We start from the raw sequence: 17083 nt of genomic DNA, 5'->3' as shown, positions 1-17083 counted from the left end.
CTAGTTAGGCGTTCCAGTTCCTCTGTGGAAGCAGAGCCATACAGACTTTGGAATCTGGGATACTTTGAATTGTTCATTGTCTTTTTGAACCTCTATCCAGGTACAGAGAAGCGTTTCATAATGAATAGAGCCCTTCATAATGCAAGAGATACATGCTGCTTTTTAAAACCTAGAACATTAAGTAGAACTTTTGACCTTGTTATAAGTAGCCTAGCAGATACTCATTACATATACTACATACAATATTTTTTTGGAGGCATGCTTATTATCTAATGAGAGTACTTGAAAAAGGCAATTAATTACACATTTTAATATATATATATATATATATATATATATATATATATATATATATTTTTTTTTTTTTTTTTTTCCTCTCTCTCTTTAAAAGGTACTGTCCCAATGTACTAAGCTTTTCTGTGATAGTAAGTTCCTTGGAGAATATTTAGCAAATAGTTTGAAAAACATATAACTGATTGCCTTCCAAGCAACAGGGCATTTTATCTGCGAATGAGAAATTCACTGCTTTTTAGAGTCTGCAGTATCATTTTCAGAACAACTGTGTTCTGATATTTTTTCCCATGCTTACATCATTTTATTGCTAAAACTCTCTTATGTGGACACTTAAAAATTTGAAAATGTAAATTTCTAGACTTCCTTTGGACTTTCCCAAAAGAAGATAATTGGTTGGCTTTGGCCTGTTAAAAATCTTAAAAGGACAACATTTTAAAATATTGGTTTGTGAGAACAACTAGCTTTCAAGAGGATAGATTTCACCTAGACTTTTACAAAAAACTTTAATTAGTGTATAAGTTGAATATTAAGTGTCAAGATCTAGAAAGAACAACCAACTCTGCCTTTATTCCACTGAAATAAACTCATTTCCCCAAAAGCTTTTTCCCATGATGGTTACCAATCCAAATTTAGAAATAAGCTGAACTTAATAGCAGATCTGCCAATTACTGTATTTCAAAGCATTAAACTAGGTTAACAAAAGGCACATACATATTTAATCACATTGCTCTCATAAAATTTTAAAAATAATTTTTGTGATACAAAAATATAATTTTTTTTCTCATTACTTTAAATTTTTGTGTATGTGTTTTATAGTGCTTGTACTAATGTAATGTAAGCACATTATCACATTTAAATGAAGAACCACCAGGGATGTGTCAAACATTGTGTTGATAGGTTTCTGGCCCAAACAGTTTGGAATCCACTGACTAGCAAATTGAACTCCTTGTTTTTAAGTTAAGTTCCAACTTTGAAATTGCTCTTCCATTGGCACACTAAGCACAAATACTGCACGTACTAACCCAGAAAAACAAACCTATCCCCTGCTGGAAGAAGCCTTCCACGACCACTCTCCCAGAACCAGGCGCCCCCACACCGCCCTAAGCCACCGGCGAGGCCTGGAACCCAGGAACCCGTGGGGCAGGCTCCTCCCAGGGTCCCGCACGGGGCTTTCCGAGGCAGAGATAGCACAGGCCTGAGCAACGTGCAATCTGTTGTGAGTCACGGGCCCGGAAGCCTTGCCCGATCAGGCGGAGGAGCATCCACAAAGCAGAAACAGTAGACGCAGCAGCTGCAGCGACAGCAAGAATCTCGCAGGTACCGCTGGGGAGGCATTGGGGTCCTCGGGTTTCCCCAGCCCTTCTGCCCTAGAGCCCCGTGGAGCGTGGGAGTGGGATGGAGGGAGGAAGACCAGGGCGGAGAAAGAGGAGAGCACTAGGAGACGTCGGCGGGAGGGAACCGGGCAGCGGGGCTGTGGGGCAGCGGGGATCAGCCAGGCACCAGCGCGCCCCGGGGTCGCACCCCGATGTCCGCGCTGCCAGGGCTCTAACCAGAGCCTGGTCGGAGGCCGAGATCCTGGGACGTGGGCGGGAGCGCAGACACGCGCGGGGTCACCTGCTTGTTTCCCCACTGTCGTGTCCCCACCCTCTCCTGACGCCGCTGCTCTGCGATTTGCCAGCGGTGGGGAGTGGCAGGGAAAGCAGCCAGTGGGGTTGGGGCTTGGGGTTGGTGGGCGGGACTTGGGGAGCAGGACTGGGAGGAGCCGCGGGTGCAGTCGGAACCCTAGGCTGCGACTTGGAGCTTCCCGGTAATTTTGTGGCGCCTTGGGGCAAGTTCTAGGGAAGTGCGGGGTCTGAGCTACCTCCAGCACAAACGCCGGGCTCCTGCGGCAGCCGCTGGTAGACTGTACCTTCCCTTCCTTGCTTCCTTTCCTCCCTCCCTTCGTCTTTCATTTTCCTCCTTGATCACTTCCCTTCAACTTAAACTGCACCGTCCCCTCCACCTGCGGTACCCGGGTCTGAACTCGTGCCTCTTTCGGACCAGCACACTAGGCGAGCGCTCTACCCTGAGTTACGTCCCTGGTATCCCCCACCCCCCACCTGGCGGGCCACCAAATCCATCTTCACCGACCTCCCCCTTAGGTTGTAGCCACAGAAGCCCTTTAGTTACTTAAATTAGTTCCTCACTCCCCAGGTACCCCTCTTCAGCCTTCAGCTCTGTGCTCCTGTGCGGAGGGCACTGCTGACCCCCTCACCAAGGGCTGCTTTCTCCTCCCCTGTAACTTCCCGGTGGTTTCCAACTGTGTGTAATGATGCTGTGTATTATGGACCTCCCACAGACACACCTCCCAGTTCTCCCAGTACATCCCTGATTTCTGGGTCATAGTCTCTTTTTTCTTCCTTTTACTACCTTTAAATATAGGGGAACCCCCCATTAATTAAGTGAATTTGTCCTCGGGCATCTCCACTAACCACTGTTCTGAGTCGTTTCATCCATTCTCATAGACTGTCCTGGAATCAGGATGTTGATGACTCCCAGCCTCTTGTGCCAGAGCTTGTACTCACCGAGTGGCCTACCTATATGTCCAAACATCCCTGGCTGTCCTTGTTACAGGTCTACTTGGTATGGTATGCTCCCCGCCTCTCCAGTGGAATGTATGACCTTCCCCATTCCAGTGTGTCTCCTCATATAAGCTTCTTATGAATTTGGAGGGTGTGCTCAGAATGATCCTGGCCTCCTGCTCCTCCTGCCTGTGTGGGCAGTCCTCCGCGGGCCCTTCCCTCTCCCTCTTCTCCAACACAGGTGTTTCCTCCACACAGGAGTCACTAGTCCGTGGTAGTGGTCTTCCAGCACGTTCCCCAGCCCTTTTCCTCACCAAATAGTGAGCCATGTCATTTTTCTAAAAGCCCAACCTACTCCTTAAGATATTTATTTAAAAACCACCTGTGGCTGTCCAGACCCTAGCCCCAGTCCAGACTCTAAGGCTAGCACATGGGACCCATTTTGCCTCCCCGCCTCCAGCAGATCCACTCCTTGGGCCCCCCGCACTACCATGCTCTTCCTGCTGCATTCTTCACACCTGCCAATCCTGAGAGAGACATTCCCCCTTTACACTGCCTACAAAACACCTGCCCAAACTTTCAGAGCAGCTTCTCTGCAAAGTATTCCCAGGCTTCTATGGAGAACTTGTCCCACTTTTTCGGGGGGATTCCATTGCACTTTGAAAGTTTCCAGTTATAGAGCACCTGGACAACTTACAGGCATGCATTTCAGTATGTGTGTCTCCTCCTGGTCAGTGATTATTACAATTATGCTTCATTTCCTTCTCCCTAAGAATGTGGGGATGGTTCTATTGAAGTGCTCTTTGAATACATGCACTGTGGGATGTGTGGAGGGGGAGGGGTTTTGGAAAGCAGAATTTGAAGTGTTCAAGGGTCTCAGGAGGACAACCATGTCACATACTTGGAAGCAGAAGGCTTGTTTCTGAGGTCTGCTGTCATTTTTTCCTGTGAGTCCTATAGATAGTATGTAATTGTTCTTGTTTTCATTTGTTCAGCTATGAAAGGAACACTAGCTTAATATCAATGTATTTTATTGGCTGGAAATCAAAACTTTTCCTTGCTGTGTTTTTGTGACAATCTAATTGTAGCACTTGAACCTAATACTATTGTTTTGCATTACATTGAAATTAATTCCTTTTTAGATGTATTGGACAAGGTCTGTTTTGTTTCAGTTTTCAACCTTTTCAAAAACTTTAATGTACAGATGAGATTGAGCCCCAGAAAAAGAGGAGGGAAGTGATTCTGTTAGCTGGTCTCTGCACCTGCCTGCCTGTTGGCATGAGCAGGATTATGCACCTGTGTGGGGGTGAGCCAGTATGTGTGTAGCTGTATGGGGTAGATATGGATAGGAAATGCTACACTACTGACCAGCACCTGAATGTTAAGAAGGGATGGAGGTGAGGAATTGAGATGAAGGAAGAGGAAAGACGGAAGAAACCAGAAGTAGGAATTTACACTTAGGAGCAATTAAAATGTAAACGTGGTTGATGCAATAGTTTAATTCGCTTCTTTTTCCTGTTTGACAAGATAATCTCTCTCTCTCTCTCTCTCTCTCTCTCTCTCTCTCTCTCACACACACACACACACACACACACGCATGCACACACAGTCACCACCCTAAAATCATGACTGCCTCACCTGGAGTCCAAAGCTCTCATGCTAAGGTAGGATCAAATCCAAATTTATTTCTGACTGTCATATCCAGTTTACCTAATTCTTTCTTTATTTTCATTTGTTGGATGCCAGTGTCTGGTGTGAATATTGCTTTCTGTTTCCTTGTTTCTGAAGCATCATCCAGTGTAACTGAGGCTGTCTGTGTAGGGCTGGAGGTGGCCTGAAGCAGGCTGGATGCTGCTTTGCTAGGGGGTGGCCCACGGTGGCAGACACCAGCCTCCCAACATCTGCAACCTTCAGTGTAAGTTCTGGGGAGGTTTTATGATAGGGGGAAAGTGAGGAACTGTGACTTTTTTTTCTCAAGTAAATGGCCTACTAAGTACAGAGCACTGTTATACAGAGTATGCCACTCTGTCGTTTCTTGGTTGACATTTTCACCCATTTATTTCAGATTTTGGAGAATCTGTACTGGTTTGGGTTGTTTAATTAGAGTGTTGCCTTTACACTTTCTAAACTACAACCACACTTCAAAAAATTCAGAGACACCCTTCTTAAAAATACTTTAGGAGGGCTGGGAATGTGGCTCAAGTGGTAGCGCGCTCGCCTGGCATGCGTGCGGCCAGGGTTCGATCCTCAGCACCACATACAAACAAAGATGTTGTGTCTGCCGAAAACTAAAAAATAAATATTAAAATTCTCTCTCTCTCTCTCTCTCTAAAAAAAAAAAAAACTTTAGGAGACACTTTAAAGATGCTTCCATAGAGATGCTCTGTTGCCTAGTTCTTCCTCTCCTTCCCCCAGGACCACCCACCTAGCTCCCCTTTTTCTGTGTCTCTGAGACCCACAAGATCTGCCCCAATGGAGTAAGATTTCAAAGCTACCCATACAAGGGACCTCGTGGTCCAACAGGAACTGGAATGAGACACATCACAAGGTGACCGATCTGTTTGTAGACATGAACACGTGTGATGATTTGGATCTCTAGATGGAACTTCCAGTACTTTCCATTTTGCTTATTTGCCTAACCTTCTAAACTGGGACTTATTTTTCTTGTTTGACTTTATTTTTTTTTGAATTAAAAATGTACATGCTTATGAAAAAAAAAAAAGGATAATATAACAGAAGAAAAGTGCTTGTAGAGTCATGAGATCATGGGCCATGATTTGTTCTTTTATTTTCCAAACTCTCCTTAATTATAACAAGAAGGAAGTTCAGGAGAAATGAGACAAGTGGATGAACTTGAATATCTTATGGAATAGACTGGGTTTCAATAAGGTTTAATAGAAATTAATAATGAATTAGTGCAGGACACAATAATTTTCTGAAGTTGTAATAATTAATAATAACCAATAGTGAATTTTTATCCTTTGCAGTAATGTGCCTGAATAAGTTAGGCTCCTGCCTTCCACAGAATATGGCTGCTAGCAGCCCTGCCCTCATTGATGGTTGCATTTCAAAGGAATGGACACCCCGGTCCCTGATAAATAAGATGCACAATTACAGATTGTCTAAAGGAATGTTAGGATTGAGGCAGGAAGAGACCTGGCTAGTGTGTTTATTTAATCAAGTTTAGCCTAATTACTGTTTAGTCACCTTGGGCAAGACAGATCCCAAATCAGTGCATCTAATGCACAGTGTTTGCACAACGACTTGAGATTTGGGCTTCATATTTTGTGTGTGTATGTGTAAAAATCTCTATATTACATATGATATTGTATTATAATAAAACATTTTCATACTGTATAAGATTATATTTCAATTGAGCTCTTTCTGTAGCTTGCTCTGCCCAGTTTCAGAAGCTCTTGTGGAAAATAGTGCATCTTTCTGAAACCACCCAGATTCGAAGTAGATTTTTTATCTTCCCATTTTTATAGGTCCAACTATCCCAAACACACCCTCCAAACTTGGTGAAATATATCTAGCCATTTCCACAAGACATGATGACAGGAATGCAGTTTTTATTCACTAGGAGTTATTTGATTCTTAGAAGATTCTGCGTACTTTATGCTGGAGACCACAAGCTGAAAGAGAAGTAGCAGTAATGTGGGGGCTTTGTGTAATGATGAAGGGTGCAGGCCCTGGAATCAAAATGTAGGCTCAGCAAGATGATCCACGGGAAGCACTGAGAACAGTGCCTGGCAAGGACCCTGCTGGCCATGGTCACACTGAGGGATGAGGGACTAAGCAGATTTTGGAGGGTGTCCCGGCCCCGATTTTCAAGAATGGTATCAGTGAGAATGGGCCACTCACTATTGGATATTTTGTGGAAAAAAACTAAAACCAAGACCCCCACAATGTCTTAGTCTTCTATTGGCACTGTGACACCTTCCTACAAAGTTAGTGGCCGCAACACCATGAATTTATTGTCTTATCGTTCTAAGGGTCATAAATTCAAAATGGTACCCAGAACTGTTTGTGCCTTCTCTCCTTCCTGATTTCCTTCTTCCTTCCCTCTTTTCTCCCTCCCTCCTTCCTCCTGGAGGCCCCAGGGATATCTGTTCTCTTCCTTTTCTGTCTTCTGGAGGCAGCCAAATTCCTTGCTCACTGGACTTGCATCCATCTGACTTCTGCTTCTGTCCTCAGGTCTCATTCTCCGACGCTGATCCTCCTGACTCCTTCATCTTATGAAAGCCCTTCAATTCCACTAAAGTCACCTGGATGATCCAGGATAATCTCCACATCCAGAACCCTTAATTTAATCACATTTGCAAAGTCCCTACTGCCAGGTAAGAGGAGGTAGTCATGGACTGAAGATGGGGAGCTGGGGTCCTGGGGATGCAGTTGCTCACCTGGCATGCCTAGTGTCCACAGATGGGTACTGATGAGGGTGTGGCTCCAGGAGGGCTTGATTGATGTGCCTCTGTTCTGCATTTGGTCCAGACCTTCCGGATGGATGATATCAGTGAAGCAAATGGCACTTTTGCCATCACCTTACTCAAAATGTTGGGTGAAAAGGACAAATCACGGAACGTATTCTTCTCCCCTCTGAGCATCTCCTCTGCCCTGGGCATGGTCTACCTGGGGGCAAAAGGAAACACCTCAGTCCAGATGTCCCAGGTATGCATGCCTGCTGGAAAAAAGCAAAATAACAAGACAAGGAAGACAGGGTTCTTTTTTTTTTTTTCCCCCTCATACAACTGATCTTTCTTACTCTCACTCCAGCTGGTGGAAGCCAGGGTAGCCAGTAGGCGGGGGAGAGTCCTGGGGCTGTGCCTACTGGGGCAGACAGGGGAGAAAACTGAATGGAGTAGGATGGGTCTTGTCCTCTGATGTTTATGGGAGAAATCAAGCTATAAAGTTATTTTCTTCAAATAAAGGGATCAAATATTCTAGTGAAATCACATCTTTGATAAATAAGGTTAACTATAACTGTGTCTCACAAAGGAAAAAAATTCAACCTTGTTATATTTAAAACTTTTGATAACATTATGTTTTAAATAGAAGTACAGCTGTATAAATGGGCTTCTTATTAAATGGATTATTTGTAGTGTATGCTTATGCAGAGCAGAAGAAAAATGTAACATAAATATGGATTTAGATCTTTTGGGGTTATTTATAAGGAAGGCATAATCTGATTGACCCTAAATGGTATGGACACCCTAATCTATAAACAAGGTGGTGGCTAATACTTAAGGGACATTTTCCCACCATGTGGTGAAAACATTCCAGAAAATTGTCACATGGATGTCCCTTTGCCACTCACATCAGAGGTGTATGACAGTCTCTTGCAGTTGAGATCCCAGCTGAGATCCAACAGTGGTTGTTTCAACTCTCTGAGGGAGGCTCTGAACTGAGGTGACTGGGAGATACAGGAAAACCCTTGCTTATCACTGTGACTTGACTTGTAAATCAATCTGATCTGGAGAACTTCTGTAAAATTGCAGAGGAAACATTTTTTGTTTTTATTTGTACTCTTATTTTGCAATCGCTGGGTCATATTAGATTCACCCCAGCTACTTATTTTTTATGTTCTACCTCCTTCCTGGGTTAATGCATGCTTCTTTCCTGGCATGGATAAATCTGCTATACCAGTGGCTCTCACCCAGGTGGGGATTTTGCCTCCCTAGGGACACTTGGTGAGGTCTGAAGAGTTTTAGTTTTCTTAGTGTAGAGATGCTACCGCCCTCTAGTGGTCGGAAGCCAGAAATGTTGCAAAACATGCTACAAAGCACAGGGGTAGCTACTACCAAGAGTTATCAGGCTCCAAATGTCAATAGTGCCAAGTTGAAGCCCCTGCACAATTAAAGCAATTAAGAAAGAGACCTGTAAGACGTTCAGTCCAGAATTCTGCTTGGAAATATCTCTTTGGGGCAGTATACTGCCATGTTAAATATACTTTCTTTCTACTCCCAGGCTCTCTGTTTGAACAGAGATGGAGATGTTCACCAAGGTTTCCAGTCACTTCTCACTCATGTCAACAAACCTGACACTCAGTATGTGCTCAGAACTGCCAGCCGACTCTTTGGAGAAAAAACGTGTGATTTTCTTTCGGTAAGTAGTATTCACACATTGATGAAAGCAAACTGAAAATAAGAAACTACAGAAGACCAGAGAATGAAGAACTCTACCACCTTAAAAGTGTGCTTAGAATTACATGTCTGCAGTTATAATTCTGAATTTTACTTTATGCCACTACGCATAATCCACAATGCTTCTGGATTATGTCTTTTTAAATTAGTTCTGATATATCTCTCCCTGAAGCCAGAGTCAGTACTTCCATCCTCCTACACCCAGATGTTTTCTCCCCCTTCCCCATCTCTGAGAGACAGCATCATGTGCTGGACAAAGCTCCTCTGCAGTGAGTTCCACTTATGTTCATTGAGCTGATTTCTGCTGAGGTGGCCTCTCAAGGTCTCTTAAACTGGCTCCCTTCTCAATCACCACTGGCGATGCTTAGGTTTGGATTTATTGTATCTTTCATGTTACCATCCACTCCTCCTGACTGGCCTTGCAAGTCTTTCCAGGCCCTTTTGATTGTCTCATAAATCTACATTCTTTCTAAAGTGAAAATCTATTCACACTTCAGCATTTGATTCCAGAGTTCCCTGGTCTACTCTGAGCCCGACATAACACAATAAGTGAGCTCCAAAAAATTATGCCACAGAATATGCAAAGTGAGGCTGCCTTGAGATTAATGAACAATCAGGGCAAGTGTGGCCATCTGATTGGCACAGAGTTCCAAGGATTCTTATCCAACATTCAGATATACCTTGGTTCTGGCTGCCATCTGATGGTGTCATGCAGAAGTTGTCTGCTCTGGACTCACCTATCACTGGAGGTGATTCTGGATCTCAGAAATCTTCTGGTGAACCATCATTTATTTTTGAACATCCGTATGGTCTTTGAATATTGGGGACATAGGGAACCAGTGTTCACCTTTTTCAATTGCTTGGCTCCTAAAATATTTGCGATGCTTAGAAGATGGGAGCTAGATGCTATATCTAAAAACAGATATTTGTCGGGAGAGTGATCTGGGATTTAATGTACTAGATACAAGCCTTTCCTGATTTGACTCCAGCTTATGTTTAAATTCCCTGAAATGCACAAACATACAGACACAGTCACATGCACACACGTTTATGTACACACATGCATGCACATATTCACACTCACTTGCTCATGTGCACACACACTAATCCAAAACTAGCACACTCCTCTCCCAGAGGACTTTCCTTGCTCCATATTCTCCCAATCAACCATAATGTCCTAGATCTAAAATGCTTTTTCATTATTTTTCCAATTGTAGATCTGATTTCTTGACAACTTAGTTCCTGTCAATCATTCAACAAATATTTCAAACACTGGTTGGTACTGGCAATGTGGAAATATAGAGTTGGACTGCCTACTGGGGTAAACAGAAAATCAAAGTCAATGCAGAGTATTTGACAGGGATGTTCCTGGGCTGTTTGGTGCAAGGGTGGTGACAGTCTTCACATCTTGTAAATGTCTGTGTTTGGACTCTCTCTTATCAGGCAGTGGGCCATCTCATCAGACACCAAGTCTCCACCTGGTGTCCAACACCTAGCAGAAAGCTAGGCACAGAGTAGGTGGTCCACACATTTATGGTAATTTCATGAACACATCTTAAAATACAGCATGACCTCTGGAAGCATGTATGATACAAACACGTTAAGAGGGAAAAGAAATTTCTTTCACACTTGTGGGCACCGTTGTTGAATCAGGTCAAACTCAACATTGTGTGTTTGTAGACCTTCAAGGAATCCTGTCAGAAGTTCTATCAGGCAGAGCTGGAGGAGCTGTCCTTTGCTCAAGATACTGAAGAATGCAGGAAGCACATCAATGACTGGGTGTCAGAGAAGACTGAAGGTAGGAGGCTTTAATGTAGGTGGACCTGGAGGTACCGTGCCAGGGGAGGCGGGACGGAACCTCCAGGGTGCTACCCCCATGACCCAGTTACTAGAGGCTTCTTTGTGTGCTTTCTGGGTTTTCAGGCCAATGATGCATTTCTGTTGTTTCTCTTGGGCTTACCACATTACAAATTAGGGTTAACAAAGTGAAATAAACTTCATGTTGGGATTTCAGACTCCATGCTCCACATTGTTCTGGAAAATCCCCAATAAATGCTTCTTTGGGGGGCCTGCTTATCTTCTCCCAGGGAGACCCTGGCCATGAGCTGATGCAGATGATATTCAGTTAGATTGCAGCCTAGAGACATCAGTTCCCGGTGTCACATGACCTCCCTGAGGTACCTGAACTAGTTTTTTTTTTTTCCTTAAAATATACACTTATATAGTTTATTAAACTGAATAATAATATATAACACATACAATTATACCCAATTATACTTTATTATAATAACAAATAACTATGAATTTGTCCCCTTCCTTAAGTGACACATCATTTAACTTGAATAAAAATGGACAATAATGAATAGGAATTTCTTAAAAGAACAGAGGTATGGAAGTAAAAATTGTTATGGAAAACAAGAAAAGTCCCATATCCAGAATAGGTAGGCTCTATTTTATTAATTCTTTGAAATTGTTGAGACTTGACTTTTAGCCTAAGCAGTTTTATAAACAATCACTTTTATCAATGTTTTCAGGATGAATGTACCACTTTTAGTTTACAGCTTTTTGATTGTGTCACTCTTAATTTTGGCATCTTTGGGGCAGGTTAAAATCTCCAACTATGATTGTGTACTTTTCAATTTTTCTCTGTAAGTCTATGAATTTTTACCTTATAGATTTTGAAGTAATCCTATTAGGCAAATATAACTTCTAACCTGTAGCTACTTTCTTTTCATTTTTGAAGTTATTCATTTTATCCATGATGTCTATTGTTTACAAAAATTATTATTATTAACTTTTATTTGGTATTTGCTTGATAGATTTTCTCCATCAACTTGCTGGAGGGGCTGGTGGATCCCCTCTGTTATTAGGACAACTCAACTTGGCTCCCTCTATTCCATCCCCCAGTTCCATCCCCCAGTTCCTCTGTCCCATTCACTCCTCTGAGATGGCCTGACCTCTACCACCCACAGGTGTATATTCCCCATCCTTTGGGAGATTTGAAGGTTGGCTCAGAGCAGTGGTTCTCAGCCAGGGGTGGTTCTCGCTCCAGGAGATGAGATGGTTAAGACATTTTCAGTTGTCACAATCGCTGAAAATACTGCCGGTTCAACATTCTATGATGCACAGGACAAAGACGTATCCTGCCCAGGATGGCAGTAATGATGCATTATGTCAATAATGATGCTGAGATATTACCATGCTAGGGTCAGTCAAGAGCCCACAGTGAAAATGAAAACTCCAGTTATTTTCTCAGCTCACCCACTGGCCACTAGTGTGAACTTGGCACAAAACAGGGCACATGCTCTGATCCTGAATTTCTGTATCTAGAAACTGAGGGTAAAAACCAAAGTTACAAATACACACGTCAAGATGGTTCTTTAGGGATAACTTCTGCACTGGGTGTGAAAGACAGACCTGGCCTGGCTCCTCACCAGCCCTGGGCTTCGTATGTCCAGGGGTTGAAGAAGAGTGTGTATGATCCCCCAAATCACTAGAAACTTTTCTTGTATTCTTCACAGGCAAGATTTCAGAGTTGCTGGGTCCTGGGACAGTCGATTCACTGACTAAGTTGGTCCTTGTGAATGCCATGTACTTCAAGGGAAAGTGGAATGAGCAATTTGACAGGAAGTACACAAGAGGGATGCCCTTTAAAACCAACCAGGTAGGGACATATTTTCCGATGTACTGCTACTTCTTTAAAGCATATGATGAATGGAAAACTGAATAATTTATGTCATGCCATCTTGGTTCTTAATCTATTTCAGAATGAATTTAATACCCCCTCCCATATATCTTTAATTGGACTGGGAGAAAAACTAAAATAATTGTATTGAAAGTTCTGTTTTTACATACATACTGACACTGTCTATATTTACTTATGATACCTTTCTGCAATGTCAGTGGCAGTGATCTCTATTTATTGCCTTGGAATTCTTGACCATACAGTTCTGAACAAAAGAAAAAAGTCTCAGCTGATATTAAAGTTAACTTTGAAAACAATTTTTTTGCCTTTCCCTTTAAATATGGTAATGGCTAAGGTCAATACTTGTTAGCTAGGAATCTGACCTTCATTAAATTGACCTCCTGATAACAGCATATTGCCCAAAGATATGAAAGTAAGCATATATTTAAAGCAAGCTTTAAAAATGCCTGACCTTATACATCTTGTCAAGTTCCCCTCCCCAAGAAAACCAAAGCCATAAAGTAAATTATGTAACTGGGCAACTTTTAGAGTAAAAATATAATTCCCTTTGGCCTATTCATCTTTTCTAGCCAGATCCTTCAGCCCCATAGCTGAATATTAGTTCATGCTCCTCTTAACTTGGAGAAATAATTTTTAATTATAAGGTCCATGGGAGTGCTTCTCTATGGAACTTCTCAAAAGAGCAAACACAATTTCTTCCAAAAATAATGTACTCTTTTATGTCCTTCTGCATTCATCAAACTGTTCTCTCTCACCTGGTAATAATACTTGTTTGGGGGAACAATAGCCTGTTCTGCTCAACACTGAGATACACTAATGGAGATTTGACTTCTAACAGCATAAATGCATGGGAATAATAATTATCTTATACTTCTCTAGAGTTCTGTGAGTTAAATATATATTATTTTGATGAATTGTGCTTATTTTTAAGTATCTAACTTTTAATTTCATGTTTTTGCTAGGAGCAGAAAACAGTGCAGATGATGTTTAAACAAGCCAGATTTAATTTGGGGTACGTGGAGGACGTGCTCACCCAGGTCCTGGAACTGCCCTATGCAGAGGAGGAGCTGAGCATGATCATTCTGCTTCCCGATGACAGCACTGACCTTGCCACGGTGAGCCCTGGGCAGCCAGTCTGTGTCTGTGGATTCCAGATGAGTCCATTTCTTCAAGTCCATCTGCCAGATGGCATTTGAAGTTCCAGTTATGGATTATTACAAGTGGTGCTGGGGAACACAGATGCATGTCTTTTGGTGAATGTGTATACTCATTTCTTTTGAGTATATGTCTAGGAGTGGACGAGTATTGATGAAGCTACAATAGCATTCTTTATTCTAAAGGGCAGGATTGGAACCCTGAGAACCCAGTAACTCTTGGACGAAAGTCCTGGAAGAAGGGTAGGGATTGGACTGAGCAGTGTTTCTCAAATGTTAATGGGCATATGAACCTTCTGGGGATCTTGTTCAAATGCAGATGTTGACCCAGTGGACTGTGCTTTGAGACTGCTGTTCTTGCAAGGTTCCAGGTGGAGCAGATGCTACTGATTAACAGACCACACGCTGAATAGGAAGGGTCTAAAGTGCAGGTGAGGGATTTACCTTAGATAGGAGGAGAGAAGAATTTTCTCATGATAGAACAGAAACAGTCCAGGAAAAGAGAAGTAAACTGGGAAGGTAAGAGGTGCAGGATCCATTGTGTGTTGGTAAAATATCTCCCTGAGAGCTGGAAGTGGCCCTTGTTTTTAGTTTGCTGAGTCCCATGGAGTCAATATTTCCATTCTGGCTGATAAGATCCAGTTCAGCATACCAGTGAACAGGAACGTGAGGGCGGGGCCACTGGATTTCCTCAGCTTCTCTGTGGAATCAGAAAGGTATAGGCATTAGTCAAGAATGGATCTGTCATGGCCACCCCAAGGAGAAAGTTAGGAGAGCTTAGGAATAGAGCCAGAGTCAGAACCACTGTCCCTGGAAAGGGACACTCAGCTGGGCACCATTTGGTAAAGGAATGGGAGGTGCAAATGGAAGCCAATGTCCTTCCTCCTTCCTTCCCTCCTTCCTCATGGATCAACACAATCAGTGATGAGTCTTGGAGGATTTGAAGCTGACTGATTATATGAATATGAATATGAATATAATTAATTGGTCATGTTTTTTCTAAAATGTCAAAAAATTTTTTAATATTTAAAATGAATTTAGTGAAGATTGTTTCTATTAATACTTCCTGTTTCTCTAAGGTGTTTTCTAGCTCTTCAACTCTTATATCCGTAAGACAGGGAAAAGATGGGATTTTGAGGGAACGCTTAGTATTTTTATAGCCAGAAAAACATCTGAAGATAGTGTTGGACAAGAACTCACCATTTAGCTCCATGTCATGGGGAGAGGGGTAATATGTGGGTGGTGGCCACAGGCTGTGTTCCTCTAGAGTTTAAGATTTGACCCTTTGCTTTTCCAGGTGGAAGAAGCGCTTACATATGAGAAGTTCAGAGCCTGGACAGATCCAGAAAACATGAAAAAAAGTAAAGTTCAAGTTTTCCTTCCCAGATTAAAGCTGGAGGAGAGCTATGACTTGGAGTCTTTCCTTCGCGCTTTAGGAATGACTGACGCATTTGAGGAAACCAAGGCCGACTTCTCTGGAATGTCAAATAAGAAGAACATACCTGTGTCCAAGGTTGCCCACAAGTGCTTTGTGGAGGTCAACGAGGAAGGCACCGAGGCAGCGGCAGCCACCGCGGTGGTCAGAAATGCCCGGAGTGTGAGAATAGAGCCAAGATTCTGTGCAGACCACCCCTTCCTTTTCTTTATCAAGCACCATGAAACCAAGAGCATCTTGTTCTGTGGCAGGTTTTCTTCTCCGTAAAAAGGCGCAATTTCTGTACCTGCCCTCCTTTCCCCTCTGCCTGCTCTGCCTGAGTTAAAATTCCACCTGGCCACATTGGTGCAGTGGCTTGAATGCTGAAATAAAGCGTGTGTGCACCTGGTAGTTTGCAAACATCTTTGTGGAAGTCACCAGTGCTGTGCAGAGGGCAGAGGGTGGATCACGGAGGCCTCAGTGTGTGAAATTGGGCTGGGAACACTTGATTTGCATGATTGGGGTAACTTTTGCTCTGTCTGCCCTCTCCTGATGTCCTTGTCCACTGTTTGTGAGCATCTCGGGGACTCGTGATCCAGCCCTCAGTGTGCTCTTCCATCCTGCCATGACCACCACTCTGCCCACCACCACGGCCAGGCTAACCAGGGGACCCCAGGACACAGGCCCACTACACACAAAGCCATGGGTGACGCCTACAGAGTCAACCCTGGAGCCTCTCAGAGTCTCACTAACAGCTGAGATTGTGTCTGTCCCCCAGCAGAGTCACATAGTGTCTCACAGGGACTCATGGAAACAGCTCTTTGGGCACTTAATTTGCACAAGCCACAGATATGAGTGCAGGGGCTCGGCAGTGAGCGTCAGGACTGGGCTGGGAGGCATGTCTCCTGAACGTGCCCTGTGTTGTTCTCTTTCACTTCCCTCGGACTCATAATCCAAGTGTCAGAGGGACCTTCAAACCAGACAACTCTTAGAAGCCATCATACCTTTGATGAATCGTGCATGCTCAGACGTGAACCACACACTTCGGTTCAAGAAGGAACCTCTGACCATAAAGAATTTGTATTGTGACAACTCTGGAAATTACAGGGAAGCATACCAAAAAACTTAAGTCCTACTACTCAGCAGTCACTGTTGTTAATGATACACATTGTTCCCTATTCTATGAAGGCAAATATTTTTGTGTGTGTGCACATGCACGTGCGTGGGTGTGTGTGTATGTTACTAAAGATTGAACCCAGGGATGCTGTACCACAGAGCTACATACTCAGACCTTTTTTGTTTTGAAGTAGCATCTCACTAAGCTTCCCAGGCTGGCCTTGAACTTGCGATCTTCTGCAGCAGCCTCCCAAGTAACTGGAATTATAGCCCTTCACTACTGTGCCTGGCACAAATATAACCTTATAATTTTTGCACAAGTTAATCATAATTTCTGTAGCTTATTTCTACTCTTATTAGGAGCCTTCCTCAAGATAAGACTCTATCCATGTCATCAATTTGATGTGTGTAATATTCTGCTATATGGCTATATTTTTATAAATGAATTTACTTAGACAATTTGGGTAGCTTGACTTATTTATGTTATATATGCACTGTTATGAATATCGTTAATATTTACTCACATCCTTAATTAATTTTCAAAGAAGCATTCCTAAGAATGGTTCTGTCAAGATAAAAATTGGGTACATTTTGAGACTTCCAAATTGGTCTCCAAAAATTTGTGCTGATTTACACCTCCTGATGTTACCACTTACCCTAGCATTAACTGCTGCCTGCCTTATTATTAATTTTTA

General features: G+C 42.9%; 1 protein-coding gene across 5 annotated transcripts; it reads left to right on the top strand.

Moving 5' to 3' along the window:
• Window positions 1–1505: 1505 nt before the first annotated feature.
• Serpinb8 (serpin family B member 8) lies at window positions 1506–15683 on the top strand. Of its 5 annotated transcripts, none has more exons than XM_027922901.2 (8): window positions 1506–1611; window positions 7053–7195; window positions 7350–7526; window positions 8823–8960; window positions 10679–10796; window positions 12520–12662; window positions 13667–13819; window positions 15156–15683. In XM_027922901.2, exons 3-8 carry the CDS (start codon window positions 7359–7361, stop codon window positions 15558–15560), a joined length of 1125 nt encoding a protein of 374 aa, XP_027778702.2. In that variant the 5' UTR covers window positions 1506–1611; window positions 7053–7195; window positions 7350–7358; the 3' UTR covers window positions 15561–15683. The 5 variants fall into 5 exon arrangements, with proteins under 5 accessions (XP_027778702.2, XP_027778703.2, XP_071458765.1 ...); XM_027922902.2 differs by lacking the exon at window positions 1506–1611 and adding an exon at window positions 2049–2192; XM_071602664.1 differs by lacking the exon at window positions 1506–1611 and adding an exon at window positions 2053–2101.
• The last annotated feature ends 1400 nt before the right edge of the window (window positions 15684–17083 follow it).

Source organism: Marmota flaviventris, chromosome 16 (assembly GCF_047511675.1).
Source record: "Marmota flaviventris isolate mMarFla1 chromosome 16, mMarFla1.hap1, whole genome shotgun sequence".
Classification (NCBI taxonomy): domain Eukaryota; kingdom Metazoa; phylum Chordata; class Mammalia; order Rodentia; family Sciuridae; genus Marmota; species Marmota flaviventris.
Note: the sequence above shows the minus strand (reverse complement) of the source record. Positions and strands in the feature narration are given on the sequence as shown.

Excerpts from the sequence above, each read along its gene's own strand:
- Serpinb8 (XM_027922901.2), top strand. The coding sequence starts at position 7,359 with ATGGATGATATCAGTGAAGCAAATGGCACTTTTGCCATCACCTTACTC. Across the intron at positions 7,527-8,822 it reads CCTCAGTCCAGATGTCCCAG|GCTCTCTGTTTGAACAGAGA; the intron begins GTATGCATGCCT and ends TTCTACTCCCAG. Across the intron at positions 12,663-13,666 it reads TGCCCTTTAAAACCAACCAG|GAGCAGAAAACAGTGCAGAT; the intron begins GTAGGGACATAT and ends TGTTTTTGCTAG.